This window comes from Solea senegalensis, unplaced genomic scaffold (assembly GCF_019176455.1).
Source record: "Solea senegalensis isolate Sse05_10M unplaced genomic scaffold, IFAPA_SoseM_1 scf7180000015847, whole genome shotgun sequence".
Classification (NCBI taxonomy): domain Eukaryota; kingdom Metazoa; phylum Chordata; class Actinopteri; order Pleuronectiformes; family Soleidae; genus Solea; species Solea senegalensis.
In genome coordinates, this window is record NW_025321478.1 from 45,447 (window position 1) to 69,495 (window position 24,049).

General features: G+C 42.4%; 1 protein-coding gene across 1 annotated transcript in view; it reads left to right on the forward strand.

The window, feature by feature from the left end:
- sptb (spectrin, beta, erythrocytic) overlaps positions 1–24,049 on the forward strand; it is a 41,832-nt gene that overhangs the window by 12,137 nt on the left and 5,646 nt on the right. The window contains exons 3-28 of the mRNA XM_044017802.1: positions 5,351–5,502; positions 5,620–5,793; positions 7,630–7,727; positions 8,155–8,235; positions 8,407–8,522; positions 8,593–8,705; positions 8,789–8,976; positions 9,101–9,218; positions 9,833–9,991; positions 10,592–10,894; positions 10,980–11,130; positions 11,626–12,496; positions 12,632–12,769; positions 13,135–13,894; positions 14,152–14,354; positions 15,413–15,503; positions 15,794–15,940; positions 16,375–16,641; positions 17,023–17,247; positions 17,785–17,874; positions 18,156–18,446; positions 19,858–19,988; positions 20,216–20,420; positions 21,059–21,282; positions 21,589–21,739; positions 23,036–23,280. Of these exons, the coding sequence (XP_043873737.1) occupies positions 5,351–5,502; positions 5,620–5,793; positions 7,630–7,727; positions 8,155–8,235; positions 8,407–8,522; positions 8,593–8,705; positions 8,789–8,976; positions 9,101–9,218; positions 9,833–9,991; positions 10,592–10,894; positions 10,980–11,130; positions 11,626–12,496; positions 12,632–12,769; positions 13,135–13,894; positions 14,152–14,354; positions 15,413–15,503; positions 15,794–15,940; positions 16,375–16,641; positions 17,023–17,247; positions 17,785–17,874; positions 18,156–18,446; positions 19,858–19,988; positions 20,216–20,420; positions 21,059–21,282; positions 21,589–21,739; positions 23,036–23,280 (5,692 nt within the window). The remainder of the gene's footprint in view (positions 1–5,350; positions 5,503–5,619; positions 5,794–7,629; positions 7,728–8,154; positions 8,236–8,406; positions 8,523–8,592; positions 8,706–8,788; positions 8,977–9,100; positions 9,219–9,832; positions 9,992–10,591; positions 10,895–10,979; positions 11,131–11,625; positions 12,497–12,631; positions 12,770–13,134; positions 13,895–14,151; positions 14,355–15,412; positions 15,504–15,793; positions 15,941–16,374; positions 16,642–17,022; positions 17,248–17,784; positions 17,875–18,155; positions 18,447–19,857; positions 19,989–20,215; positions 20,421–21,058; positions 21,283–21,588; positions 21,740–23,035; positions 23,281–24,049) is intronic.

Genomic DNA, 24,049 nt, shown 5'->3' on the forward strand with positions numbered 1-24,049 from the left:
AGATGACAAAGACAACACTTTTCCAATCAGGCCCCTCCCTTCACCCACTTGTGTTGTGTTTTCCTGCCAGGACGCGATTACAGTGAGCTCTCACTGTGACTAGTGTAAATGTAAATGATTAATTGTCTCATTGTGAGAATTGGGGGGGGGGCGCAGCAGCAGCAGCAGCAGCAGCAGCAGCAGCAGCAGCACAGTTGTCAGAGCTTCCATAGCAGTGACCCTTTTCATTAAACATACAACCGAACTGTGGCTCTGCCCCAATTGTTCATTGACTTTGCTTTAAATAATTCATTGGCAAACTTCTTCTAAAAAGGTTGTGGCATTTTCCCCTTTCAAATCCACTCACAGGGAGTCGGGACCTAATTCTTTAAACTAACAAACGTCGTCATATTTACACGTCGTCATATGGCTTTTTCGTTTGTTTCTTTTATTTTCCCCGACCTTTTATGTTCCTGAAAGATTGTGTCGGTGGTGTAAGAAAAAAGAAAAAAGAAAAGAAAGAACGTTTCTCCCGGCTTGTGTTGTCAAGCTTTTTAAGAGAGAGGTTTGCCGTCATTGTGGATTTTTGTTAGCTTGCATAATGCTACCCAACTCCCTGATGACAGGGGTGCATTAGTGGGAGAAAGAAACCATGTAGGAATGGAGAAGGAAACAGGCCTTTTTTTCTTTTTTTCTCCCTCCTGCCCTTGCTCGATTTCAAGTATCGACTGATTGTGAAGACTGCAGACACAACTGATATGTGAAAACTTTTGAAGCTTTCCCAAATTAGACGGGTGGTTTGAGGCCAAGTGCATCGATCCACCGACAGCATGCGTGGAAATGTGTATTTACCATTTTGTTCGTAACAGAGATTTGTTTAAGACTGCGCTTAAATGAAGTCGGACAGAACAACGATAAAAGTAACAGGCGGAGAACGAGAGAGGAAACATCTGGCCTTTGTTTTTTATCGATTGTCAGTTGAAGTTGGAACACTAAGTGGTGGTAACTTCATTGAAGAAAAGGCATTTTTCAATTCAGTTTTTGGCATGTCGACCTTCGACATTTAACATGAGTTTGAACCTTGAATTATTGTGCATTTTAATTAAAGGGATAATGCCAGTATTTCTACGTGTGGTTGAAAGAGGGAACGTGTGTCTCCCGGCGCCAGGAACCAGACTGAAAACACGTCTGCCAGTGGGAAATACAAGAAAATATAGATTTTAGCCATTTAACAAAAGTCTCACCTAATTAAACTCTGCCTGCTCGCGTCAACATTATTTTCAGGTGCTGCTCATCTCATTGTTTTCCAGCAAAAAAGAAAATGACACTGCTTGCTCTTTCACACTGAAATCCATAAAGAAAATCAGCATTTTTTAGCTCACAGGGAGCTGCTGGTCTAACGGCCACCTCTTTGGTTAGTATGTAAATCCAAACAGAGGCAAATACATTATTAGGGTAATAAAGACTTGAGCTGGAGGCTTAGATTTTATTAGGAGAGCCAGCCAGTGAGGACCATGTGCCCATGGCTCGAGCCAGGGCCGTGCATGGTGAAGTGAGTGCTGGCTGTGTGTCAGAAGCTCACACAAGCTCATGTCATATGAGTATCTCTTCATTAAAATGAGTTTAAACACCGGCCAGTTTTGCCTTCACCCACATCAAAGTGGGCGTGCAGTGGGCGTGCAGTTCCCTCTCGAAGAAGCTCTAACACCACCTCGCCAACAGAGCAGGTGTCTCGTCTGCTCATGGTTTAAAGTCTGTAAACAAAGACGTGAAATCGTGGCTCATGGGTTCATGGCGGCAGAGCCATGACTCGGGCATGTCGTGCCCAGACACTCTGAGATCAGTGGTGGGCCACATCCAGCAGGAGCTGACTGTGGGAAAAAGACAGCATCAGACTGTATACAGGGAAAATCCATCAGCATGAATAAGTCATGGGGGTGGGGGGGGAGGCTTTCATTGGAGTCAAAAGAGTGGATAGAAGATTACTAAGTAAAAGCATGTGAAACAGAGGAATGTTTAGTAATGCTTGCTCTGATATGGGGGCGGTTGTTGGGGAACTGGGAGTGACTCGGACGCTGCTGTAGTCGCAGCCTCTCGAAGAAGCTCTACACATGAAACAGAAACTTAAGGGGTGAAGAAAAGTGACCAGTGTTTCCCAGTGTAATGTAAAGAAGTTAGAATGTTGTTTTTGGTATGAATAAGAAAATCCCGCACAAGCAAAACTCCAAAAATAGCTTTAAATGATCATTTTAATGACTCTGCCTCAACTAAGACAGCTAGTGTTACTAAATGGACTTGTTCATTGTAATAGCCCTTATTATTTTGGCATAAAACACTGAAATATTGCTATGTTAACACTCAAAGTCCATGTTGAAACCCGACTCGGACTCAAACCTGATGACGCTGGATCCAGTAAATGGGGACCTGACTCGTACCTGAACACTGGGGGACTCGTAACTTGACTCCGGTTCAGAATTTAGTGACTCAGCGACAAAAACTCACAGTTTATGAAAACTGCTTCTGTTCCCGAGAACGACGTAGCACACTGGGAGGAGTGGTCGTTCTCATCTTCAAACCTTTCAAATGTCGTAATTCGACAGGATCTTTGTACATAAATTGAACGTGTTGCTTTCCTGCAATTTGATAAATTACAAAGTAGCAAAATGTGGCTCAAAAAAACCCCCCAGTAAAACTATGTTGAAATGAAAGTAAAAAAATTCTAGGTCAACAATATCAAATTGACCCCCTCTATATTTTGTTAGTGCTCACGTGGCACGGATCTGTGCCGCAGGTGCACCCGTGGCAAATTGGCCATGGGAATAATACACAACTCCTTATATGGACATTCGGGGGGGGAATATAAAATGCATTTTATATCGCATTTTTAGTCGTGATATAAAGTAGCAAATAATTGTGCCGAAGTCACAAAATAGAGCGTGTTACTTTTGTTTTCGTTCATCAAAACAAGCCATCTGAACTTTGAACTGTGAACGATCCGATTTCAAACATTTTGAGTACTTTTCGTATATAGTTCGTATATCGTATATAGTTGGTGAAAATGAAAGACATTTGTCCATCAGGTTGAGCTGAAAAAAAGGATATAAGACACTCTGTAGTGCACATTCTTATAGTCTCTGTTTTAACACAGTAAAGATAAAAGAAAAAAAACAAACCTAAATGCTGTGTGTTCTAAGGGTTAAACAGAGCTTAGCTTTCAGATGGAACACTGAGAGGCTTCAGCAGTGAGTGTACGGAGAGCTGTTGTCATAATGAGCTTGTTGAACTACTCCTGAGGAGATGGATGAGCTGAGTGTATGCAGGCAACATACACTCGCTTCCCCCCCCCCACCTCCCCCCAAAGAGCCAGGAGCATCAGTGTGTGCCGTCTCCTCTCAAGCTCTCGTTATGTGAGATGATAGGAGGAGAGAGGAGAGAGCACCATCTGCACATTGATACATTTCCTCTAACTCTCTCCGCGGTGAAATCCCGCGGGAGCAACACCCCAAATAGTTCACAAAGGATTTATCCCACGTTTTATTGCACTTATGGCTCATGTTTTTTTTTTGTTTTTTTTATTGTCTCGTCCACTGACTGACGACGACGACGCGTCCGCTTGCGCTAAATCAACGCTGACACTCCTAATGGAGCTTTGAGTTATTTGATGGTTTTAATTGCCATTACTTTTTCATGGCAGCGTTGGCACTCCGCGCTGTTGTTCTGCTGAGGGGAGCAGAACGAGGCATCATTTATTTACCGCGCCCCTCCTGCGCCATGTGTTTTACATACAATAACGCATCATTTCTTCACTCTGATGATGCCGGAGCTTTTAGGTGCTGACTGGGTCAGTTTTAGCAGCAGGGGAGATGCTGTAGATAATGCATCTTTCTCTCCTTTCCTGTTTGGGTCTCTGCAGACTGTAAACCTGAAAGCCTGCATCCCAGTCACTCTCTCACTTACTTTGTCTGATCTGTCTCGTCTTCCATCACCTGCTCTTTTCATCCTCTTCATCCTCTCCCCTGGTTTACCCAAGTGAAGCCTCAGAAGTAGCAGTGAGTCACTAGGAGTGAAAAGAACTCAAGTTTGAATGAAAATGGACTTGATTTAGGTCCTCTTAAAATTATTTACAGGAATCTAGACAATAAAGCCCATCACGCTGACAGCTAACATTGTCCAAGTGGAAACTGCCCGTGACGTCACCCATGAGAAGCTAAACTCTAAAGATTTGCTGCCGCCTTGTTATTAAAGTTTTGTTTAATTTGAAATTCATTAGGGTCCACTCATATGTTTCCTTTATTGTTTATTTTTGCTTTAAATTGGAACATCAATACAAAGTTGACTTCATATAAATCGTGGTAGAAGTACGCTCACTCTTTTGACTTCTTTTTCACGCCCAAGTGGTTATTCCATATATTTTTTCCTGCCACTTAGGTCTATGGCCTTGTCCGTTAAGATGCCTGGCTGCAAGTGACATCTGCGAATTTCTTTCTCTTTCTTCTCTCTCTCTCTCTCTCTCTCACACACACACATACACAATTAGTGACAGTGAATTCGACCTCTCCAGTTAACCCAAAGGTGAACATCTTTATTACACAGCAGTAGTGAACGAAAATTGGGCACGGGCAGCACTAAAATGTGCCTGGGGTTCTATGGGGGATCGGGTGCCTAGCTCAGGGGCACAGTTTTATTTGCATGGTGCCAAATCCCAACGTACATTATCTCAAGGCTCTGTACATAATCAGACAAAAACCTTTACAATACTATAGAGAGCAGAGAAACCCAACAGCTGAGCAAACAGTGGAGAGAAAAAAACTCTCTTTTAACCAGACTCAAAAATGTGCAGCCATCTGCCAAGACAGGTTGTGGTGAAAGGAAAAATCGGGAGACACGACAATGTTGTCGTGTGCAATGACAATGAAAGCCTCTCATTTTATCTAAACGCTGCGATACAGAGGAACACAGAGAGAGAAGTGTGGAGCTGTTGTGTGAAGTCCTTTGACAGTGGTCTGTATTTATATTTCAAAGCTACACACCACAGTTTTAAATCAGAGCTTCACAATCGGATAAATCCTGCGCTTCATATCGCCTCTATTATTTTGTGTAGCATGTGGACCGTGGATCTGTAGTGTCAGGAGGCTTTGGACAGGAGTTAGCCTCTTTGTTCTTCTACTCGGTGAAAACAATCCTGACGTTCAGGTGCAGACAGGTCTGTGTCTCGAGCAGATTCCCACAGACCAAAGCCGGTGTGTTTTTAAGTTCAATATTCCACCGTCGTGCAGATCTCCAACAAATCCCTACCAGCTCCAGTGGCGCTGCAAAGACTTTTAATTATTCATGGAGCTCATGTTCTTTCTTAACTTGGTTCTCCCTTCAGATGAGCGTGAGGCGGTTCAGAAGAAGACCTTCACTAAATGGGTCAACTCTATCCTGTCCCGGGTTGGCTGTCGCATCTCCGACCTCTACCTGGACCTTCGGGATGGACGTATGCTCATTAAACTGCTGGAGGTGCTGTCGGGTGAACGACTGGTAAAGACTTCCATGTTACACTTTTAAAGTTTATTTTCCACTTTATCCTCCTGTGGTGACTTTTCTATTTATAATTCCCTCTCCTTTTTTTCCCCTCTCCTCTTCCCTTGCCTGTAGCCAAAACCCACCAGAGGCCGGATGCGTATCCACTGTCTGGAGAACGTGGACAAGGCTCTGCAGTTCCTCAAAGAGCAGAGGGTTCACCTGGAAAACATGGGGTCCCACGACATCGTCGACGGCAACCATCGCCTCATCCTCGGCCTCATCTGGACCATCATCCTGCGCTTCCAGGTAAAGTGACATCAGCTTAGCCTGAAGCCCATATTTCTCTGTCTTTACTTACTGTTTTCAGCTGCTCTTCCCTCTCATTCATCATCAAGAGGACGTCAACATTAAAGCTCAAAAATGTGGCACGAAGAGCAGTTGTCACCAAAACACAAAAATGTGAAACTTTGTGCAATATACTGTACTGTATATTGGTATGATTTCGTCAAAGTAGGTTGTTGTTACAAGTTCATACAGAAGTTAACTCAAAAAGGACATTTATTTTGTTGAAATTGTGGTAATAGAGACAGGAAATCTCTAGTGTAGCAATGAAAAATATGGATATATTTGAGTAAATGGGTACATTTCATCTCACCCTTGAAAACTCCAATGTCATTTCACCCATTTAAAGTAATAAATAATTACCTGCCAACATTATTTTTTTATTAAAATGCACCTTTTCAATAAAAAAACAATTGTGTTCAGCATTGAATACGAATGTTTCTAACAAACAAAGCAAATCAATATCTTTAAATAATAGCTGGTGCTGACCCACTTCCATGAATATGAGTACATTCATGTGAATTATATCACAGTACGGACATACACTTTATTGCTATAATTACATTATTAAATGTAATCATGTTTGCAGCCTGCTTTTCTGATTTTTTAATTTTTTGTAGTGCACACAACACAGAAAAACGGTTTTAACCAGCAGCTCTTTCTCTTTTTTCCCTTTTATGAGACGACTTCAGGTTTCGCTGCCTGACGCACGTCCACACATCAGAACATGTCTGTTTGACTCCTTTTATCTTCTTGTAAGAGCAGGGCAGATATTTATTTTTAATTTGACAGCGGCACCGCTATTTTTAGCTTGTTCAAACAACACGGCCTGCTGTATTATTATTATTCAAAAAAAATGTGAAGAAACAAGGACAAGGTTTACTTAGTCCTGTCTGATTCTTTTTAGTCTGTGTGAACAAGGGGAACCAAAAGCAGGCTAAATTTAGCCCTCTCTCAGGACCTGTCTCTCACATCACTTCACTGTGCTAATTACTGGCCCAGTGTGTGGGAAAGTAAGAAGTCCAATAATTAACAGCCCTCTTCTTCTATCGATTATACTTTGGGTTTAGATTTGTGTAATTCAAGCCGGTTCAACAACATTGATGATCTGTCACTTGGGATTAGTGACAGATAAAAAACAACAACCCCAAAACCGATAAACAATGTATATCAAAGAGATATTTGACATGTTTTTATCAGTCACATTTTTTATTTATTGACTGTTATAAACAGTCATTTATAAAACTGTTAACCCCTGTTTTCTATTAGTGTCATCTTATTTTTGATAATATATACAAAAGATCTTATAAGATTAAGAAGATATAATTTTAATCATTTTAATTTCTATGGAAGAGTATTAGGGCCACATGTAAAAAAAAAAAAATGAAAGTAAAAAATTTTAATAAAACAGCATGAGTTCTGAGATTTAAGTCAGAATTCTGAGATTGAAGACAGAATTCTGAGATTAAAGACAGAATTCTGAAAAAAAGACAGAATTCAGAGATTAAAGTCAGACTTCTGAGAAAAGTCAGAATTGTGAGAATACTTTTTTCTCACAATTCTGACTTAAATCTTAAAATTCATGCCGCTGATTTGTTTTTAATATTCTTCCGTGTTACTCGTGCTTTTATTAACACTGATGTTGACTTGTTTATGTTTGTAAGCATCTTTTATGGTCTTGTAAGTGGCGTATCAATTGCTTGCTCTCTGTGCTTTGTTTTTTCTTTTTTCAAACATCACAGTCGTTAGTTAACTTTCATTATTTAACATCCAGCTGCGCTTGTTGTTCTTCATCATCAGATTCAGGACATCATCGTGGAAACGGGCCAGGCCGACCAGAAGGAGACACGCTCGGCCAAGGACGCTCTTCTTCTGTGGTGTCAGATGAAAACTGCGGGGTAAGTGGGATGAGTGACCTTCGGCCTAACCAAGCTGTTGTAAATACTCTCAGAAACATGGGTGTCAATGTGAAGCCAGGCTTTGTGCACAGCTGTAGTTTAAAAAATGATTGTTGTGTAAAAAGTGCTGTAATTTAAAACTTAACTAAAAGCTCTAAAAGTGTGGCAGGCGTGAGTGTACTCTGCTTTTTGCCGAGCTTGACCCACATGTGGAGGATAAAGTGAAAATGGATGGAATTAGCAAAATCAGCAACGTTACGGAGTAAAGAGTAGATTTGCTCCTGAAGTAGAAGCTCTTTCATCTTCTTGAACCTTTAGCTGTGACTGTTAGTGATGCATAATCACACACTGAGACTTCCAGACACTGAGCTCCGCAGAAATATCCTGCATGTTCCATCAGTGACGTCCCGTGGTTGTTGTCTTGCAGATACCCCAACGTCAACATCACAAACTTCACCACCAGCTGGAAGGACGGCATGGCCTTCAACGCTCTCATACACAAACACCGGTAAGGATAAAGATGAATGGCCAGGTCCATTCTCACCACCTCTGAAATGTAAACTCCCAGTCCATGAAACCCATCTGCTCAGCGTCTCTCCTGCTCTTCTTTGTTTTTCTTCATCTCCTCTGTCTCACCAACTCTTCTGACTTTGCTTCTCTCTCAATATTTTCCACCCAGGCCAGATCTGTTGGACTATAATACTCTTAAGAGATCCAATCCGACCCACAACCTTCACAACGCCTTCAACGTGGCAGAGCAGAAGCTTGGTGTGACCAAACTGTTAGACCCAGAAGGCAAGTGTGACAAGCGGGACCGGTGATGTCTCTGGCTTTTGGCTTTTACTGACTCTGTTTTGTTGTATAGATGTGTTCACGGAGAATCCAGATGAGAAGTCCATCATCACGTATGTTGTGGCATTCTACCATTACTTCTCGAAGATGAAGCAGCTCGCTGTCGAGGGCAAGAGAGTTGGAAAGGTGAGATGGAAACGTGACGTAGACTCCACTCTTCTTTGTTTTGTGGAACCTGCATTCCTGACTGTCTCCTGCTTCTTCTTCAGGTTCTGGATCACGCCATCGAGACGGAGAAGACGATTGACAAGTACGAGACTCTCGCGTCAGACCTGCTGACCTGGATTGAGCAGACTATCATCGTGCTGAACAACCGAAAACTTGCCAATTCTCTGACTGGAGTCCAGCAGCAGCTTCAGGCCTTCAACACCTACCGCACGGTGGAGAAGCCGCCCAAGTGAGTCAAGCTCGGACGCCAAAACCACCGCATTGCAATTCCATTTTCAGTTATTGTTGTTATTTCGTTGAATTGGCCTCCTGTGACTCAACGTTACACTCTCGTGTGACTCGTCTTCGTTCAGGTTCCAAGAGAAAGGAAACCTGGAGGTTCTGCTCTTCACCATCCAGAGCCGCATGAGGGCCAACAACCAGAGGGTGTACACACCGAAAGAGGGCGCTCTGGTCGCAGATATCAACAGAGTGAGACGCCTGAGCACACACGGCGAAACAAAAGCAGCGAAATGCAAATGAAGTAGTTTGAAGTTCTGACTATCAGATTATGGCACGGCTCCGTTAGATTGACGAAATTAATTCATTTAGCACCTCAAAAAAACATGTAATTACACTATAATGGTAATTTTACAGACTTATTCATCAAAAACATAATAGATGCTGATAAATGCCTGGCAGAACTGCATTTTGTATTTTATTTCTTACTGAGATTATTCAAAGTTGGTAATATTTTCCCAGTTGCCGCTCAAACATTCACTCCAGTAATGAATTAGTATATTAGCAGCAATGTAATACATTTTGTGAATGAATTATTTTAATTGTGATAATTCGTCTTGGATATTGCCATGCTGAGCAAAAACCATCAACATTTGCTGGCACTTGCTTGTTTTTAATCTGAGGATTTGTTGCGTTTGTGTTTCAGTGCTATTACATGTGAGTTTTTAGTTCCACTACATTGTGGTGGTGACATTTTTTTTTAGACTAATGATTAATTTAGGTAGGATCCTGATACTGCTATTGATACAAGACTTATTTACAAGAACTTCAAACCCCTTATGAACCGTCTCATCCTCCATGTGCAGGCGTGGGAGCGTCTGGAGAGGGCGGAGCACGAGCGGGAGCGCGTCCTCAGAGACGAGCTGATCAGACAGGAGAAGCTGGAGCAGATGGCGAGGAGATTCGACAGGAAGGCTGCCATGAGGGAGACCTGGCTCATGGAGAACCAGAGACTAGTGGCCCAGGTAAAGTCAGGCCAACAAGAAAACTCAAGCAATCAGTAGAAACAGGCTGTTTGATGATGGGGGTAAAAAAAAAAAACCCAGAGCCTTTCTGAACACAAAATGTTAGTGAGAAATGGCAGAAATTTTATAAAACAAATCAATATGTCCCTGTATTAATATTCTACTTTAATAAAGTACAAATCCTGCTGTCAACTATATTCTAGTACAAGTACAAAAGCATCATTAGTAAAAATGTGCTCACATATTAAAACTGTAGGAAGATTAAGTGTTTGGTAACATTTTCATGACCACTTATTATGTGTTGCCAGTATTTCAGCTGTATCTGCTATGTGTCTTGTTTAGTTTGATCTATAATAATGTATCATAGTAATAACTTTGCATGACACGGTGATGCAGTGGATGACAGTGGTGCCTCACAGCAAGAAGGTTTACAGTTCACATCCTGGTTGAAACAGAGGTTTTCTGTGCAGTATTATATGTTCTCCCCATGTCTTCATTGTTAATTGGAGACTTAATATTTACCGGCTCTAGCTCCTCCCGCAGGTCTCAAACGATGAGCAGTAGTTAAATGCTGTACTTGAGCTTCTCTCTGCTCCTCAGGATAACTTTGGTTATGATCTGCCGGCTGTGGAGGCCGCCAAGAAGAAGCACGATGCCATCGAAACTGACATTGCGGCGTACGAGGAACGCGTTCAGGCTTTGGTGGACATCTCGAGGGAACTCGACTCTGAGCGCTACCATGACGCCAAACGGATTGATGTACGGAAAGACAACGTCCTGCGTCTTTGGGACTACTTGCAGGAGCTACTGAAGGCCCGTAGGGGGCGCCTGGATAAGAACCTGACCCTGCAGAGGATCTTCCAGGAGATGCTGTACATCATCACCTGGATGGATGACATGAAGGTACAGAACATGAAGCACTGTACATAAAGTGACACCATACATTTTCCCAGAGACTAGACTGAACATTGTTTAAATGTGTCCTCAGGCTCGACTGCTGTCTGCAGACTTTGGGAAACATTTGTTGGAAGTTGAGGACTTGCTACAGAAACATGCCCTGGTAGAAAATGATGTTGCCCTGCAGGCAGAGAGGGTACATAACGCCAGTGCTGCTGCTCTCAAGTTTGCAAATGGAGATAGTAAGTGCACTTTATTTTTTTGTAATTATGTGATTTTTATCAGTGATGACTACGGTTGGGCAACATTTCAGTATTATGTCAATATCAGGACATGAGACGAGTTAGATATTAGATCTTAGATATCATATCATGATGTGGCATCAGTGATTGCTCTTCTTGGTTTTAAAGGCTTAAGACTGTTTAACTATTTGTGTTTCAGCACAATTTGACCAAATTCATAGGCAATTTCATTTTCTCACACATAAATAACCTATATTTAACCTTAAAAAGCGAATGAGCTCAAGGGATAATCATGTATCAAGCATGACAAATTGTCATGTACCAAAAGTCAACATCACATGCGCTGTCCAGTCATAACCAGTACATGTCCTGCTCTCTACCAAGTTTAAACTGACAAAGACTACAGAATCCCGAGAGCAGGTCAGAGAACATAGGAAATGAAATTATTAAATACACAGGCTGTAACATTTATGTTGTCCCTCATTTCCCCACCAGGCTATAAGCCATGTGATCCTCAAGTGATCCGGGACAGGGTGCAGCACCTGGAGCTGTGCTACCAGGAAATTTGTGCCCTGGCGGCCCAGCGAAGGGCCCGCTTGGAGCAGTCCCGTCGCTTCTGGTACTTCCTGTGGGAGGTGGCGGAACTAGAGAGTTGGATTAGGGAGAAGGAGCACATCTTCTCATCCATGGATTACGGAAAGGACCTGACGAGCGTGCTGGTGCTCCAGAGCAAACACAGCGCCTTCGAGGACGAGCTTGGAGCTCGCCGCGCCAACCTGGAACAGGTCCTTGCTGAGGGGGAGAAGATGATCCAGGCCAAGCACTTTGGCTCGCCTAAGGTTCAGGAAAGCATGGACGACATCGCAAGGCAATGGCAGCAGCTGGAGGAGCTGGCGGCCTTTCGGAAACAGAACCTGCAGGACACTCAGAGGTTCTTCCAGTTTCAAGGAGATGCTGATGAACTCAAGGTTTGGCTGCTGGATGCCAAGAGGCAGATGAGCAGCGAGGATGTAGGTCACGATGAGTACACCACACAGCGGCTAGTGAAGAGGCACAATGACCTGAAGAATGAAACAATTAAGAATGGAGCCACCATTGATGCTCTATCAAAGCAGGCCAACGCACTGCCAGAGGAACTTCAGAACACTCCTGATATCCAGAGACGTCTCAAAGACATCAAGGACCTGTACATGGAACTCATGTCTCTGGCTGACCTGAGACAGAAGAAGCTTGATGACACTATGGCGCTGTACAGCATCTTCAGTGAGACGGATGCATGTGAGCTCTGGATGGGCCAGAAGGAGACTTGGTTGGTGGGACTGGAGGTGCCGGAGAAGCTGGAGGATCTGGAAGTCGTACAGAATAGGTACAAATAAGAAAATGAATTATTTTGCTTATTATACCGATATCACAAACTTCTACCACTTCTATCTACCAGTACCCTGATCAGTCCTGTAAAGTGGTAAAGATTAACTTTGACTAACACTTTCCTTTGTCACAGGTTAAGCATTCTGGCTCAGGATATGGCAAATGTTCAGTCGAGAGTTGACGACGTCAACAAAGCTGTGAAACAGCTTGAAGACAGCAGACACCCTCGTACCAAAGAGGTCAAGGAATGTCAGACACGTCTGAACAAGAGGTGACTTGAGCATTTTAGCTAGATTATGTCATCAGTATGTCAACATTTCTGATGAATGAGATCAATAATTTAGTGTAAAATCCCAAGAGAAAAACACGAAATTAAAATTTTAATATTTTATCTTCTGAATAATCGTGTGAATTTCCGAGACGTTTAGTGACAACATAGCAGGTTAGCTGAAGATGTAGAAATGAGGAACTTGTCTCCAGGAAAAAATAAGCTAGTCAACGTATACCGTATGTAGAATTAAGAATTAAATAAATCTATGTTTCATTTGTCTTTTTAAGGTAATGACTATTTCTTATAACTTGTACAATTAAGATGTAAGTAAACAGAAATGAAGATGATTTAATAATTCTTTTCAGGTGGGAGGCCTTCAAGGCCATGGTGGATGATAAGAAGCGGAAAGTGGACTCTGCTGTTAGTCTCCACAACTACGGGCTGGAGTGTGACGAGACAGAAGCCTGGATCAAAGACAAGACACGGGTGATCGAGTCCACGCAAGACTTGGGCAATGACCTGGCAGCCGTCATGACCATCCAGAGAAAGCTGTTTGGCATAGAGAGAGATTTAGCCGCCATTGAAGCCAAGCTAACCTTCCTGAGGAGCGAGGCGGACCAGCTTGCTCAGGATCACCCGGAGAACGCGGCAGACATCTTTGCCCGCAGGGGAGAGTTGGACGCAGCCTGGGATGCGCTAAAGAAGACCCTGAAAGACAGGGAGGACTCTTTGGGCGAGGTCAGCAAGCTACAGACCTTCCTCCAAGACATGGATGACTTCCAGTCGTGGCTTTTTAAAACCCAGAAGGCTGTGGCATCGGAGGAAATGCCTGCCACGCTGCCAGAAGCTGAGATGGAGCTCAGCCTTCACGATGCAGTGCGTGAAGACATCAACAACCACGAGGAGGACTATCACTCTGTGAAGGACACAGGTGCTCAGGTGATAGTGGGTCAGGAGGACGACCCTCAGTACCAGCAGCTGGAGCAGAGGCTGAAAGACATGGTCCGCGGCTGGGATGAACTGCAGAAGATGTGGGACAGTCGCAAGAACCTTCTGGACCAAGGTCTGGGCTTCCAGCAGTTCATGCGCGATGGCAAAGCTGTAGAGGCCATCCTCAACAACCAGGTACTGCGCTGATATTTGATTTAGGATTATTAGGTAATGTCTCAAAATTGTGTATCTTTGAAATAGAGGAATCATAAATTATGACATTTAGATAATGATGGGGTTAGCAATGCTACAGGTTCTTGAAAGAATGTGGAGCAGAAGAATGCAGCACAGTCAGTTCCCGTAGTGCATGTTTGTCTTATAACATTCAGCTCTCGGTGTTTTTCCGTCTTTGTCCACTTCTCCCTGACATGTATTTGCCTGCTCTGTTACAGGAGTACACCCTGGCCCACATTGACAGGCCTGACACGTTGGCCGGTGCAGAGAAAGCTTTAAAGAAGCATGAGGACTTTCTGAGCACCATGGAAGCCAATGAGGACAAGATTGACGGCGCCCTGCAGGGCGGAGAGCGACTGGTGGACAGTAACAATCTGTACTCGGGGAAAGTGCTGGAGAAAATGGACGGAATCAGAGACAGGTCGGTCGGTCAGCCTGTCATTGTAGTTCCGTACAGGATTGAATGAATTTCAACCACATTTAATATTAATAACAGAGTCTTGAACTAGATGGGCCTTTGTTGTCAATTCTTCACATTTGCAACCATTTTTCAAACTATTGAGGCCAAAGGATAATTCTTATTCTAATTTTGAATCATGTGCAAATAATGAGCTACATCACGCCTATTTTTAATATATATTAAAAATAATAATAATTATTATATAATATTATTGTTATTTTTTGATAACATTCTCCTTAAAGGTAAGTGTTTTTAAAAGTTTTTAGTGGTGAGTAAGGCAGAATCAATTTAAACACTTTGAGATGTTGAAATAAGAATAATGAAACCAATAAATTACACAATAGGCTTTTAAAAACAGGAACATAATTAAATTACAAAGCTAATACAATAGACAGACAAACAGAGACTTACCCTTGGGGGAAATTCCAGTTTGTAATAGTTTTGTCATGGGTTGAAACCAAGGTTAGGAGTCATTAGGTTAAAAACAAAAGAGATTTACAAACATTAAAGACAAATAAGTAAGTAAATAATTTTTTGACTCACTTTACTCAGAAAAAAATTAAATATATGATTAGTAATAAATATCAACATAGGATTTATGTACATTTAACCAAATAAAGAGACCCATAGCTATATCTGTTGCACTGTAGAAAAACAAAGCTGTTCATTTAGCCACATTTTTCACCTGGCTCATCAGTGGACAGCTTCCTTATCACTGTAACATTTGTGTCAACATGAGGCAGTAGAAGCTCAGGAGCTTTTCCTCTTAACTCCCCTAATTTACTTGGAAGACAGGCGCTCGCTGTAATGGATATTGATCCTTAAGTGAGAGCGATTCTTTGCAGCGTAGCTGAGACACAGATGACTGTTTTGAGTTACTGTGTCAGGTTTTTTTATTTTATTTTTTGCAGAGTGCAGAAGGAGCATCTTGTTTGTCTTGGCGAGGAAGAAAAAAAAAACACTGGAGTCTGTGGTTGTATTTTTAATGTCTTTTCTCTGGCTTTGTGTTTGACTTCCAGGCGTGACAAGAATAACAGAAGAGCTCAGGAGGTGTCGGAGAAGCTGCGAGACAACCGTGACCTGCAGCACTTCCTGCAAAACACTCAAGATGTGAGTTCATCATCACTTCAGTGGTGATGAAATCACGAGCACATTTGTCATTGGCTTTATAATTCCTTTACTCGTCATTCTCTTGATTATTATCGACAATTTGACAAAAATAGTTTTGTGTTTCATAACACAGCAGTGCTTGATGATGAACTTTGTATTTTCCCCCCATTTAGGTCACAGGTCCTGTTTGGTTAATCACAATATTGCTTTGTTGTCAAAAGATAATGACTACTTTAATGTCAGCTCGGCACAGTTTTTATTCTTTTTTCCATTTTTACTCCGTGCTGCAGCTGACCGTTTGGATCAACGAGAAGATGCTCACAGCTCAGGACACGTCGTACGATGAGGCCAGGAACCTCCACAGCAAGTGGCTGAAACATCAGGCCTTCATGGCCGAGCTGGCCTCCAACAAGGACTGGCTCAACAAAGTAGACCAGGTCTGTTAAGACAGTGTTCTTTCAGGGACATGCTCATAACTGTAATGTCTACAGCGAGGACAATTTTCTGGATTTTTGGATATTAACAGCACCTAATATATCTATTAGGCCCGCACGCTTGGGGTTAGGTAAATTGGACTCTCTAAATTGACAATTAATAGATAATATGGATGTATGGTCTCATACATGTGGTATTTAGCAGTAAATACTTCTTAAAAGATACAGTAGATGCACACAGAATAATATTTGGCATGCAGGATTAAACATTCTTTTGTATAATCCGGCTAAGAGTCACCAGACATATAAAATTTAACATCATCCTTGGCAGATTTGCCAACTGTACATGCACACTTTAATATTTGCCTGCAGTATTCCCCCTGACATAACATTTTCCCAAACTATCTTCCTCTTCTTGGTTGTTTCTGTGGCTACAGGAGGGTCAGGAGCTCATGGAGTCCAAACCTGAGTTTGAGCCCATTGTGAAGGAGCGTCTGGCCACGCTGCACGAGCTGTGGGACAAACTGGAGTCCACCACCCAGGAGAAGGCCCGGCTGCTGTTCGACGCCAACCGCTCCGAGCTTTTCGACCAGAGCCTCGCTGACATGAAGAAGTGGCTCGGTGGGCTGCAGCAGCAGCTGCAGAGCGGAGATGAGGATGTTAGAGACCTGACGAAAGCCAACATCCTGCTCAAGAAGCATCAGGTCCGTATCTCTGTAGTACACGCTTCAGATTTGTATGCTGTGACTAAAAAGGGTCTTGATGCATGCAGCTCTTAAATCATATTTTAGCTAAATCACACCATGGGAAAGAATGAATTATAGTTTATAGTTTAAGTTATTTCTTAGGATTAGCTTTGAGTGAATAAGCACCTGTGCTGGATCTGTATTTAGGTTTTCAGTTTGCATTTGAACGCAACAAACAAAATCACTATATTTACTGGAAGGAATACGAAAACAGTGGCGATGAGAAAGCAAGACAAACTTAACTTTCGGTGTGTTCGCCCTCCACTAAATCCACATTAGGCTTTTTTTGAAAGGCGATTTATCTTTTTTTTCCTCTCTAATCATATCTCCCTGTACCAGATGACGGAGAACCAGGTGCGTGACCGTGCGAGGGAGCTGGAGGAGCTCCAGGAGGCGGTCAGCAAGCACGGCGGAGGCAGGGAGGACCAGCCGGAGCTGGAGGCCGAGACACAGGCGCTGCAGGCGGACTTCCAGCAGCTCCTCACACCACTGGCTCAGCGCAAGGGCAAACTGGAGGCCGCCAAGTCTGTTCATCAGTTCTGCAGAGACTTGGCTGATGAACTTGTGAGCATGCGTTCCATCTCGGAGCAAACCTTTAACAGTCAGAACTCCCTGTTCTCGCGTATGATTGATACCATTAAATTACTGGAGAATAAGGTGTAAGATTCCGAGGGAACTCTTTAGACTTAAATATTTAAATTTATTCAAGTCTGAACCTTTTTTTTTAACTCCCCAAAATGATAACTTATTAATTTGGAAATAAGGTTTTCAATTACAGAAAAGTAGAATCAGTATGCACGATAGTAAGTACCACCTGCTCTCTCCATGAAATTGGCTCTCCAGGTAAAGCTTTAAAAACCTTTTTGGTTCCGCTACATAAATCCACTTGACTCGGGTGGAAGTGGAGGCTTAAAGAAGGATTTTTACTGTTGAGTTGTTGGAAACATTTTGAAAAGGTGTAAAAATGTAGCCACAAATTATACGGTCTTATGGTCTTTTTGTAATTAAGTGCGTCAGAGAGCTGTAAGGCTGTTTTCTCAAAAGATACCCATGTCTGCTTTTTCCTTCTTTATCATCATAATCTTCTTCTTTTTCTCCAAGCTCTGGATAGAGGAGAGGATGCCTGTGGCAATGTCACAAGAGCACGGCCACAATCTCCAAACTGTGCAAATGCTGCTGAACAAGAACCAGGTGGGGATTAGCCGCAAATCACAACGTGAACGTAATGCTGCATTGAATTCATTTTCCTTTAATTAGTAAGCCAATAAAATGTCAGAAAATATTGGAGGAAGTTTCTGAGTGATCCCTGCAAAATGGCTTGTTTGAAAAGTAATGCACTAATGCATTTTTGTTCACATGTGCGAGATAAAAACTGTCCCTTTTAATTAATTCACATGACTTGACAGAAAAAGTCGGTAATGGAATACCACTTGGACTTTATCTTAATGTCTGTTGTTTTTTTTTTCCACCAGACATTACAGAGGGAAATCGAGGGCCACCAGCCGCGGGTGGATGAAGTGCTTGAGCGAGGCAGGAGGATGGCGGCGGCCGCCAGCGCCGAGGGCCGACCGGAGGCGGAGCGAATCACAGACCAGCTGAAGGAGCTGGAAGAGGCGTGGGCCCGGCTGCAGGACGAGATGGCGAAGCGCCGGGAGAGGCTGAACGGCTCCAACTTGGCCCAGCACTACTACAATGATGCGGATGAAGCCGAAGCCTGGATAGGAGAGCAGGAGCTTTACATGATCGCCGATGAACAACCCAAGGTGAGGAACAGAGGCAGCGCCATGCATGACTGTGAAAACAGGCAGCTTCACTTAGTGACCTGGATACAGATGTATAAAAAAAACTAGATTGGATCATTTAAATCAATATCGTGTTGTTGCGAATAACAAGCGGCACTGCATGCAGTAACATGATGACACGGTTTGGCTTTTCCCCTCAATGAAAGAGCGATTATGAAGGAATTGTGGGCTGGTGTAAACACAGCAGAGGCAAAGTTGTGCCCTCCTCCGATGGAGTCTCTGATGATAAACTGGACCACACCGGACCTTAAACAGCTTTTCATAGGAGGGCATGTCAACAGATTAGGTCAGTCAAACTGCCTCGGACCCAGATGCGGTAGCTTGAAATTAACCGAAGTGGCAGCTTGTTTGATACAAAGGTCAAACAAGCGCCACAATCAGAATCAGCATGCTTTATTAATCCCGGAGGAAGTTGTGCGGTCACACAGTTGCTCCAGGAGATATACAGGTACAAGAAAGAATTTACCAAGTATTACAAAAAAACAGAAGTAATTACATATGAAAAGTAAGTCAAATGAAATAAAACACCGATTATGAAACATTAAAAATCAGATAAAAACATTATCAATATGATAAATAAAAACAGTCTGTCTCTGTGTGCAACAATATTGTGTTGTGTAGTAAATGCTGTTAAATGGAAGAGTTATACAGTTCGATGGCCACAGGCAGGAAATCATTCCCCGTGTCGCTCAGTGATGCATTTGGGTGATATCAGTCTCTCACTGAACGTGCTGCTCCCGTGACTGGCCAGCATGTCACGGAGCGGGTGAAAGGCATTGTCCAGTTTCTTGTCCTTATCTTGGACAACATTCGCTTCCCCCCGACACCACCGCCAGAGAGTCCAGCTCAATCCCCACAATGTTACTGGCCTTGTGGATCAGTTTGTTTGGTCTGAAAATAGAGAAAGACCACAGACCTCCAGTGTGACTTTGTCAGAGCTTAAAGTTATTATACCAATATTATTAGACCAAATATTATTCGAATAACCCCAGATTCACTCCACTTTGCCGCGTCCATCATCATCGCAGCTTCTAATACCTACTTGCTGTAACCTGTTCCCGCCCCCCTCGCTGTTATTGGCTGGACGATATTAACTATCTGCTCAAATGTTGCCGCCCAGAAACTTAACTTAAGCTTAATACCAGCAGAGGGCAGTATCTCTGCAGATCGAAAACAATCCATGCACTTCAAGGGGCTCATTAATGATGATTGACAGGGATTAGTTTTGGATTACATAATCCACCTTTACGCTGTCATGCTTTGATAAGTGACAGAGATCATGTGGAGTGTTTTGTTTTGTTGAATTGTGTGGCTGTGTTTCATCTCCATCGTCCTGCTTCTTCACTATTCTCCTCTCCTCTCGTCTCTGCAGGACGAGCAAAGTTCCCAGCTGGCCCTGAAGCGCCACATGATCCTAAAGCAGGCGGTGGACGACTACGCCGACTCCATTCAGACGCTGGCTGACCGCGCGGGAAAGATGTTTGCTGAGGACCATCCTGACGGGTGTGTGCTGAGAAAAATGACTGTCATTTCCCTCTTGTTGTCCCAGTCAGTTGTGGTTCTGCTTGATAAGGGAGACAAACATGTAAAGTGCGATAATTCCTGTGTCCCAATCATACAACCGATCTTGGGTAAACTTAAAACCAATTTCTTAGCCCCCTTTTTTTCATTTCCTCCACCTTATCTTCATCTCATTAATCTCTGTCCTTCTCTCTTTACCTTGTCGACAGTGAGGGCATCATCAGGCGACAGGGCCAGGTGGATAAACAGTACGCCGGGCTGAAGGAGCTGGCTGAGGACCGCAGGAAGAAGCTGGCCCACACCTTCCACCACTTCCTGCTGAGCCGCGAGGTGGAGGACCTGGAGCACTGGATCGCTGAGAGAGACGTAGTGGCCTCCTCTCAGGAGATGGGCCAGGACCTGGATCACGTCACGGTATTACACACACAAAACAAGCACAATTAACATAATGCATTTTAATATATTCTTTACTATTTTTACTTGTTTTACAGCAGGTGCAATGCAAATTTTTTTTAGGGCAGGTGCAATATTCAGCTCTTGTATTTTTATTTATATTCTGTAAATTATATGTCCTTTGTTTGCTGTTTGTTGCCTCGGCCGTACGATGCATTGTTCTGCAGCTGTTTTAGCCCAGAAAGAAAATCCCTGTGGGGACAATAAAGCCTATTTATTTTTTTTATTTGATTTGACTATTTAAATAAGCCATTTTTCATACTTGGAGGTGGAGCTAAACTAAGAAGTAGAACTACAAAGAGTGACTATTATCATGAAGGATCAATCTGTTGCTTGTTTTCAGTTATTTGGTCCATGAAATCCTCAAATGTCTTGTTTGGCCCACAAACGAGTTGCAGTTGATAAGGATAAGCAAATACAATGTGTCAGTGTCAGTGTCAGTATTGGTCCATTATCGCCAAAATCACTGGTTTTCAGGAAAAAGAAAAGTGTAAAATCCAATTGATCTAAACCCCCCTAATTATCACATAAAGAAAGATCAGTGTAATGTGGAGAGAATGTGAGTGAGGAACGTCAGTATATCTGTGTTTCTCTTTTAGCTTCTGAGGGACAAGTTTAGAGAGTTTGCTCGAGAGACGGGGATGGTGGGACAGGAGCGAGTGGACATGGTCAACCAGACGATAGACGAGCTGATCGAGGCTGGTCACACGGAGGCGGCCACCATGGCGGAGTGGAAAGACAGCATCAACGACAGCTGGGCTGATCTGCTGGAGCTCATCGACACGCGCGCTCAGCTCCTGACAGCATCTTATGAACTGTTAAAGTGAGTCAACTGTACCGATCTGGATCGATGCCATAAAGTTTTTTTTTTAAATGTGTGACCCCACAATGCAACGTCTAGAACAAGTTATAATAATATTGATATCTGGAGCGTTTGAGACGTGGAATGATTAATGAAAGAACCCCGCAAACATCTGACTGTGACGGTAATGTCACTAGGAATTTAACTTGAATGTAATAGCTTCATCTATCATTGTAAATAGGATGATGAATGCGATGATTACACACACACACACACACACACAGTGAACCAGAGATTTTAAAGAGATCGAATTTTTTTTTCACTAAGGTACTTTGATGATGGGAAGGAGTTGGTGGTTCAGATTCACGACAAGCAGAAAGAGCTGCCTGATGACTTGGGGGAGGACTTCAGCAAAGCTGAGTCTTTCCACAGAATGCACGCCGCCTTCGAGAGAGACATCACTGCGCTCGGCAAACAGGTACAACGTCTCAGTGGGTCGGCCGTTTTGATTCTGAGGCAATGCGAACGTGATGATTCATATTCAGAACGAGTGCCGCGGTGTTTGTGCAACGGTGAAAAGTTTGAAATGTCCAGAACTGGAATTGTTACATTTTATTTTGCAGCTTCGCTCACTCTGTCATAGATAAAGAACATAAAAATTAAAGCTGCAAACAGACCCACAGACAACTGACACCTCTAGTTGTTACTGCTCCTTTTAACTTTGTAAAATCGTTCTACTGTTTTTTTATGTAAACATGAACAATGGAAAAAATAAGCTAATGTTTTAGCTAATGTTTAGCTAATGTTTAGCTAATGTTTTAGCTCATGTTTAGCTAAAGTTTTAGCTCATGTTTAGCTAATGTTTTAGCTCATGTTTAGCTAATGTTTTAGCTAATGTTGAAGTATTTAGTTCTAGAGAGCAACACATTTCCCTCAGGAGTTTGTGAGCAGCAAATTGGCTCTTCAAGAAGGATGAATATCGTATCAGGTGTTAAATTTGTTCATTTCATTTTTTATTAATTACTGGTATTGTGTGCCATATTTTCATGAGATTGTAATAAATCAGTCTCATGTTTGTAGCTTCTGCTGCCCCCATGTGGACCAAACAAACAATCAAATGAATTAATGCAGCTTTAAGTGCAGTTAAATTGAATGTAATCATGGATGTTAGCAAAGCTTTTTCTATGTCTGTTGTCTTTAGAAACAGTTCAGCACAAATATGATGCCGATGTTTTTGAACCAATTTTATTGGTGTTTTTTTTTCATCTGATCAAATAAAAGAGGTTAATGATAACATCACTTAGACACGTGATAATAAATGACACAAAACATTTCTTAATTAAAATAACACGTTGCACTGCAGAATAATAGCATCATATCTCATAGGCTATTTAATACGTGAAACATGAGTTCCTCCAAAAATATACTTTTAACTAAACTTTGGGATAGAAAAAAAGTAAAGCTTTAGCAAGTCGAGGGCTTTTATTAAGTTTGTGAGAATAAAAATGCGTAAACTTACACATAAATAATAATCAGCCGATAAATTAAAAATATTTGGCCAATGCTGCTTCTTAAAAATTAAGTCCTCCCTATAGCAAGAAGATCACTGGTCTTGAATCACAGTTTCAGGTGATGAACTCCACCTTTCTGTGCAATGTCAGCTGTGTTTGTCTTTGACCCTCAAGAGTGTAAGCAGTAGAAAATGAATGAATGAATATTTTTTATTATTTATGCATGACTTTAACGATTTGACTCCTGCTTCTCTCTCGTACAGGTTCAGCAGTTCCAGGAAACAGCTACAAGGCTTCGCGCTCAGTACGCAGGAGAGCAGGCAGATGCCATCCATGCCACGGAGCGAGAGGTGGTGGAAGCATGGAAGGGCCTGCTGGACGCGTGCGACGGCCGCAGGGCGCAGCTGGTGGAAACGGCCGAAAAATTCCGCTTTTTCACCATGGTGCGAGACCTGATGGCCTGGATGGAGAGCATCATCCAGCAGATAGAGACTCAGGAGAAACCCAGGTGAGCAGCACTGCGACAAAGCCTCTGTTTTTCAAAAATCCATTTGATGACATAAATCATTCAAATAAATATGTAATATGGATTTGGAAATGACAAACTGCAGCAAGGTTTTATTTTTCTTTCTCTGAAAGGAAATCAGATTGAGAGGTAAATTTCAACCGTCAGCAAAAAATATGGATATGTTTAAGTGAGTCAAGAACCAGGAATGGGCAAAAATACAGACCTTCACTTCTAATCAGTTATTACCATAGAGTCATACAGGGACAGATCAATGTGTGAGATACTGCATTTTATTTTGAAGGCCTGATTCAAACTTTTTATTCACATTAATTCTAAACTATATCTGCATTTATTATTATTAGTCTTGTATCTAGGATCTAAAAGGGATACGTGAGTAAAAGTAAAAGTATGTTACCAGAAAATGACTTTGCTAGAAGGTGAAGTCACTTTTTTTTAATAATATGACTTAAGTAAAAGTCTTAAAGTATATGACATTTACTGTACTTAAGTATCAAAATTGATATGAAAATTGAGCCATGGTGGCTCAGTGTTAGGGCGAGGTCTTTCAACTGGAAGGTTGTGGGTTGAATTCCTGACTCTGCTAGTCTATATGTGTCCTTGAGCAAGACACTTAACCCCATGTTGCAGTGTGTGAATGGATGAATAGCAAAACTCTAGTGTAAACAGCCCATCAAGACTAGAAAAGCTCTATATACGTTAATACAGACCATAATACCAACTCTTCATCTTCTTCTGATTTTATTTGGTA